The sequence below is a fragment of the Hyaena hyaena genome, unplaced genomic scaffold (assembly GCF_003009895.1).
Source record: "Hyaena hyaena isolate Hyena2069 unplaced genomic scaffold, ASM300989v1 scaffold_11, whole genome shotgun sequence".
Lineage (NCBI taxonomy): Eukaryota > Metazoa > Chordata > Mammalia > Carnivora > Hyaenidae > Hyaena > Hyaena hyaena.
Genome location: NW_024080643.1, coordinates 207,432 through 214,751, shown reverse-complemented (window position 1 = coordinate 214,751; position 7,320 = coordinate 207,432). Strand labels below are relative to the sequence as shown.

At 46.3% G+C, this 7,320-nt stretch overlaps 1 protein-coding gene across 2 annotated transcripts; it reads right to left on the bottom strand.

Annotated features, from left to right (window-relative positions):
* Positions 1-639: 639 nt before the first annotated feature.
* HMGB1 (high mobility group box 1) lies at positions 640-6,763 on the bottom strand. 2 transcript variants are annotated; one of them, XM_039255139.1, is made up of 5 exons: positions 6,623-6,763; positions 4,320-4,482; positions 3,953-4,098; positions 3,289-3,463; positions 640-2,310 (listed from the first exon to the last, which is right to left on the bottom strand). In XM_039255139.1, the coding sequence occupies exons 2-5, from the start codon at positions 4,467-4,469 to the stop codon at positions 2,164-2,166; spliced, it is 618 nt and encodes a 205-aa protein (XP_039111070.1). In that variant the 5' UTR covers positions 4,470-4,482; positions 6,623-6,763; the 3' UTR covers positions 640-2,163. The 2 variants fall into 2 exon arrangements, with proteins under 2 accessions (XP_039111070.1, XP_039111075.1); XM_039255144.1 differs by lacking the exon at positions 6,623-6,763 and adding an exon at positions 4,606-5,311.
* Positions 6,764-7,320: the final 557 nt, after the last annotated feature.

Genomic DNA, 7,320 nt, shown 5'->3' with positions numbered 1-7,320 from the left:
TAATTGGATCACTTACTAGCAACAGATGTTGACAGTGGTGGTGCCACAGCTATAGCAGAGTGCATGTAAATTGGGATACTGACTTACTCCCCTTGACTAAGAATTCAATAGTTTTACACAATTGAGGCCTTCCACTTGACTTAGAAAATTAGTAAATTTAGATTTATAATCACTATTGTCTTTAAACTGCTTCAGGTGCCTTGCTTTGAAAAACTACTATCTTGTTTAACCCAACATTCTGAAAATAAATTTTTCTGCATTTATATATATACATACTTATAAATATATATATAGGTATATATTATAGGTATTTAATGATCAAAAGTTGCCAAACATCGGGAGTGTTCTCAGGATGCTATATATATATGTATAGGTATGTATATTGGCTGGTATATATATAGGTACGTATATATATATATATATATATATATATATATATAGCATCCTGAGAACACTCCCGATGTTTGGCAACTTTTGATCATTAACCTATTTGTAAGTATAGACAAAGTATTTTTAAAGGGAAAAACTTTGCAGACCTTATACTTGTTTAAATGGTGTTGCTAAGAGATACTATTGGAAAGATTAAAATATGTATATAACAAAATCTTAAGATTTTAAGTGAAAGCCATTTAACTAATATTTAAAACCTCTGCAATTATTAGTTTATTAGTATCATCCAGGACTCAGATGTTCAGTATTCCTCCTGAAATTACATAAACAAATGCAAATGGAAAGAATCCAAGTCAAAATTATATAACAAAACAGCACTCCATCACAAAAGCGTGTAAAATTACAAGAACGCTTTTTTAAAACACTGGCACTTTAAGATAACGATAATCTCAAAAACCACAAAATTGCCAAATTGTTCCCTAAACTGCTAAGTAGATAAACATGACTCTAATGAATGAGTTTGGATTTTGTAAAGAAAAATCAAATTCAAATCCGATAACTCCTACTGAAATACAAAGTTTTAAGTGTCTTCTTCCCCTCAGGCCTATTTGATTTATATAAAGGAGCAAACTACTATATAGGAAAATATACCAGATTTTAAATGTGGTATACAGTTTAGAAGTTGGCCCAATTAGTGAAAAATATCTTTAAGGGAGAGTCAAGTTTCCTAAGAAATCCATATTTAGATAAACAGGAGAAGACATTTACAGCCAGCACTTTTTTTCTTTCCAGAGCCTTTGCTGGGACTAATGTCAACAAATTTAATATGGCAGTCTTGTATTTTAAGCTCACGCTTTTGGGGATACATTCTCAGGTCTTCTTTAATGTGGGAACTGCAAATATAACTCCCATTACTTTGTAATGGGAGTTAAAGAATGTAGAGTCCTTATGTAAAGATTAGAACATAACTTTTCTCTTAGTCCTTCAAGGACAGACTTTCAAAATGTTTGATTCTACTAATCCCATGCTGTGAATAGACTGGTTACTCTTCACTTTATCAATGTGACTGGGCTAAGTGAAATCTGCTATCAACTGATCAAGACTGGAGTTTTTCAGTTATGGATGAAAACGATCTCAACTCAACTTTTATTACCCTCATCATGAGTATGCAGGGTGTAGACAAAGCCTTTTTATCAGCGAACTATATGAAAAGATAAACACTGTAATAATCCATGTGATCCAAAATGGGCAAAAGCAAAAGACTAGCTTCCCCTCAAGAAGAAAAATTTCAGACCTATGAAAAGGACAACAATACTAATAAAAAAAATTGTATTTACTTAGAAGCATTCAGAATGTCAACAAAACAGCTGCAACTTTTTTTTTTTTGCAATTACAGAGTGGTATTCAGTTAACAGAACAACAATTATTTCGTATAAGCTGCATCAGAGACAACTGAAGATGAAAAAACTACCAACCCCATATATAACTAATTTGTGCTGTGCACCGACAAGAACCTGCTTTAAATTTCCATGCCAATTTACAACCCCCACACTGTACCAGGCAAGGTTAGTGGCTATTGAAAATACCACCAGGACAGGGCTATCTAAAGACACATTCGGTAGTGTGTTAACTATACAAAAAAAGACACTGTACAGTTTAAAAACAAATCTTACACAGCCTTACATTTCAATTTTTTTCTTTAAAAGGAGTGAGTTGTGTACAGGGGGGTTAAATGCTTTATAGACAAGAAAAAAAAACTGCGCTAGAACCAACTTATTCATCATCATCATCTTCCTCCTCTTCCTCCTCTTCATCTTCCTCATCCTCCTCCTCTTCCTTCTTTTTCTTGCTTTTTTCAGCCTTGACGACTCCCTTTTTTGCTGCATCAGGCTTTCCTTTAGCTCGGTATGCAGCAATATCCTTCCAAAGTAAAGTCAGGAAAAAGTGGAAGGAAAGACCAAACAGTTAAGCAAGGGGAGAAGGAAAAGTAACTTAGGGAAAGTCAAGATCCCAAGTATACGAAAATTCCACATATCTGCACTTACTCCAGCTCCACAAAGGACTAGGATTGAGGAATACATATAAAAACACTTATGGAGAATTGCAATTAATAATCCATAACTCATGAAATAACAAGGTCTAACATGTGCGATGTTCTGCCTCACTGAAGTACAATTAGGTACCACATCCTAACTTCCGTTTATTAAAACTAGAATGTAGAGACTGATTAAAGGGTAGACACTGCCACCTTCTGAATGCAAAACAGCATTCTACAGGTTTATATCAGACCCTAATTCATAGTAGAAAATTCTTTAAAAAAAAAAAAAGGTAAATTTGCCAGTAAGCATGCAATTAAGAAACCTCTAGAAATCAACATTTTTCCAGACAACTAAACAAGCTAAAATTTAACTTAGTATTCCTATTCAAAGTATAGGAGAGATATCCTTTTCTTTATCAACTTATTACACAGATCAACATTATAGCTTTTTTGAAATTAATACAGTTGGGATTTCTGTTACTGAAGGAAGGGAACACAAATATTTCAAGATACATTTATGAACGATCTGATTTTTATTATCTTGCCCAGATTATTTTTGTGTCTAACCATTTAAAATAACCATTTGACTAAAAGGGACTACCACTATCGTCATAAATTTGGAGACATCAGAGAATAACAAAACCAGCTTAAGCGTATGGCTGTTGTACCCAGATCAAAAATAAAAACTCAACTTTTTTGGACTTCTACACACTTTGAAAGGAGCTGTTAACCTGAGAACTGCATTACACTCCAAATTCTTAGAAATCCACAAGAAGCTAGGACACTGGGCCGGGGTATCAAGTATAAGCTAACATCTGGCATACCTTCATCATTACAACGAACAAACCCACACTTCTTACCTTTTCGTATTTTTCCTTCAGCTTCGCAGCTTTCTTTTCGTAAGGCTGCTTGTCGTCAGCAGCGGTGTTATTCCACATCTCTCCCAGCTTCTTTGCAACATCCCCGATGGACAGGCCAGGGTGCTCTCCTTTGATTTTTGGGCGATACTCGGAACAAAACAAGAAAAAGGCCGAACTAAAAAAAGAAATTTAGTTTTAAGTTTACTATGAAATGTGTACTGTCCTGTTACATAAAAGCTGCTGCTAATTTCTCTCAGGCACTGGACGGGTGCGAAGATTAAAACATGCTAAATATCCTTCACAATCAAACCTTCATTTACAGCTGTTTAACTTATGATGCTACCAAATGAGCATGTACTATTAATAAATGCAAAAGCTCCAAAAACAATTCTGCAAATTAAGTCTTTTGGACAGATGGTATTTCTCAAGAAACAAAAGAAAGTTACATTTAGGAGATAGATGAAATGAAGGAGGCCAATGTCTAATTCAAATGCTCTGGCTCAAACTCCCATCCAAAAGGAATTCTGCTTACAATATTCAAATATATGAATATAAGCCACTTATCAGCTATGAAACTTTGATTCTACACTCCAAACCCACCAGGTGGCTTGCTATATTTCTGATTCTATTGCAACATCCTCCTCGAAGTAGGCAGGATACTTACGGAGGCCTCTTGGGTGCATTGGGATCCTTGAACTTCTTTTTTGTTTCCCCTTTAGGGGGGATATAAGTTTTCATTTCTCTTTCATAACGAGCCTTGTCCGCTTTTGCCATGTCTTCAAACTTTCCTTTCTCTTTAGCAGACATGGTCTACAAAAAGAATTATTTGCAAACTGCAATCAGTAACCAAAATCTTACCAAACTGTCACAAACGTATTAAAATAACTAAAACCAGCATCTTATGCCATTATTCAGCAGCCTGTTCTAACATCCCAAGACACATTCTGCAAACGGCCCCTAGGCTTTTTAGTAAATCTGGATTTGGATTTAAGTTTTTAAAAACTCCCCCATGTTGTTTCAAGTCCCCTTACCTTCCACCTCTCTGAGCACTTCTTAGAAAACTCTGAGAAGTTAACTGAAGCATCCGGGTGCTTCTTCTTGTGTTCCTCTCGGCAAGTTTGGACGAAGAATGCATATGATGACATTTTGCCTCTCGGCTTCTTAGGATCTCCTTTGCCCATGTTTGATTATTTTCTAAAAAGAGAAAAACCAATGGTTGGGGTTTTCCATGAAATTATGGGATTCTACACGCACTTGAACTTTGTGGGGAGTGAATGAACACCAAAGTTGGTTATTTAACACAGTAGTGGCACGAACCTCTCATAATATACCGAACAAGAAAATGGCAGTGATAGCTGATTCCTAGAAGAGGCTAGGCCAAGCAAAAAGAAAACAGAAAATAAAAAACGGTCCTTCAGGAAGATCTGAGAAAGTGCAGACACAGGGGTACCCTCCTACAGTACCCGTTACTCATCAGCGTGGATCTGCTCCGAATGAGCACCTAACCGGACATTTTAAAAACTTTTTAAATGTACAAAACCATTTGTAATCCACAAACCCGAAGACCACAAAACTAGTGGGGCCGATTCGTAGATCGGCACCACGTCGGGAATAAAATCGGGAAGAGCCCCAGTGGGCAGGCTTCTCCAAATCACGGGCCTAAATCACGGTCTATCTGAAGTTTTCCCAAGGAAGGCTGTAAAAATACTCTCTGCACAAAACTTTGCCGGGAGGAGGGAGGGGCAGAAAGCTCTGGCGCTGGGACCCAGGCTGGGGGGTGGCGGCGGTATTTGTGCGGCTGCCACCGAGAGGCAGCCTCGTTTCCTATCGGTTTGGCCCCGAGATGTATTTCAGTTCTGACTAAACACGTCCGGTCTGAAGTTTCTTCGAGTAAACAAGGATGAGGGACAAAAGCCACTCCTGCTCGTTGCTCTGCCTGCCCACCCCCCAACCAGGGGAGGTTTTTTTTTTTTTAATCTGTGAAAGTCGGGGCGCCGCGCGAGACGCGCCCCGCACGCCTTCCCGCCACTCGGCCCCCAACCCCAGAACTTCGGTGGCGGCGGGGCGACCGCGGAAACGCGGGGCCGCGGCCGGGCCTCCGGGCCCGACCCGCCCGCGCCGGTGCCGCCACGTGCGCCCGCCCGCAGGCGCAGGCCCCGCAGGCCTCCCCCATTTTGTCAGGCTCGGCGGAGGGAGAAGCCCCGCTCGAAATGGGGGCTGGCTCCGCCCGCGGCCGCCGGGGCCGGCGCGCACGGAATGGCCGCTGCGCGTCTTCCCCGCCTGCGCCGCCGCCGCCGCGAGGGCGAGCGCGAGCGAGAATATGGCTCCTTCCCTTTGTGTGTGTGTGTGTGTGTGTGTGTGTGTGTGTATGTATGTGAGTGTCTGAGTGTGAGCGCCGGCGGGCGGGGTGCGCGCCGCGCTCTGGCGCACACACTCGGCCATTACAGCGGGGGGGGGGGGGGGGGGGGGGGGGGCGCGCGGGCCCGGACCCTCCCCCCTCCTGGGCCGCGGGGGTGGGGGCCGCCCCGGGAGGCGCCCACCGGCCCGCAGCTCCCCGTCGCCCTCGGCGCGGGCCCGCGCGCCCCGGCCGCCCCCGCACGGAGAACGCGGGGCTGGAAAGAGAGGAAAAAAAAAAGTTGCCTCGGAACTGCTGCGCCCAGCTCCCCCGCCCGCTCCCGCCCGCCTTGTTTTCTCTCCAGCCAGCAGCGCCGGGCCGAGTCAGCCATGTTCCAGCGAGCGCAGCGGCGCCGCTCCCCCCGCCGCCGAGCCGCCGCCGCCGCCGCGCCCGGGCACAGGCCGGCGGGCCCGGCCCCGCGCCGCCGCCCCCGGCCCACCGCGCCGCCTCGCCCGCAGCGCCCGCCCGTCCGCCCGCCCGCGCTCGCCGCCGGCGCCCAGCTCTCTGCGGCGGCCAATGCAGCCCGTGGAAGCGCCGCCGCCTGCCCGCCCGCCGCCGGCCCCGCCGCCCGCCGCCCCCCGCGCACGCCGACCGCCCGAACATTCGGCCCAGGGGCCGAAAACACGTTAAAAAATTTATTTTCAATTAAAAAAAATTTTTTTTGCGCCTGTCAGCGCGGACGCCGCCGGGGGTGGAAACTCGCGGGGCTCGGGGTTCGCAGCGCCTCAGGCAGCCCGTGGGCCGGGGTTCCGGCGCGGGGCAGGGCTCCCGGCGCCCGAGAAGAGGCTCGCTCCGTGCGCAGTTCCCCCCACGATCCCCCCTCATTTGCCTTTGTGTGGATCCTGACCCGCCGGCTCCCGGCCGCGGGGATCCGGCCACCGCGCGGGGTGGAGAGCTGCCGGAGGCGTTCTCCCCGCCGCGGCGCTGCCCCAGACTCACCCTCAGCGAGGCACAGAGTCGCCCAGTGCCCGTCTGGCTCTCACTTGCCCCGGCGCTGTCTCTATGGAGCTCAATGTACTGCAATGGCTGTGAGAGCGGGAGCCAGACGCAGCCTCCTCACTCTCTCCGCTCTGTAACATTACTCTCCAGCCAGCGCGGCTCCTATTGGCTACCGCCAACTCACGGGGCTCGCTCATTGGCCCGATACCTCCCATTGTCCTGACCAGAGCCCGTTTGCTATTGGCTGTCTCCGGGGACACGTCATCAAGGATTGAAACAGCGCGCAAATCTGAATGTGTGTGTATGCCGGGCAAAGAGGCTGAGGCGGGAGAGGCAGAGGCAGAGGCAGCAGCTGCTACGGGAAAGCAGAGCTCTATGGTGTATGTGTGCATGTGTCTAACCCAAGCCAGCCCCACACCGGAGCGGCGGCCGGAGCGAAAAGGGCCTGACTTTTCCACAAGTGTCCCCAACTCCTCAGGCAAAAGAGACACTCACAGGCCTCCCCCCCCCTTCTTACCCCAAACTCACTCCCAAAGCCACTGAGATAAGAGGCCCTAGAATTTTAACAGAGCTTCAAAAGTGAGGGCGACACTATGAGATCACGTCCCCTGAAAACTGGGGTATCTGCTAGTGCAGAGGGGTGAAGGCGGCCAAAATTCGAGCCCCTCAACAGCATATGGCTGCATTACACTCTAGAT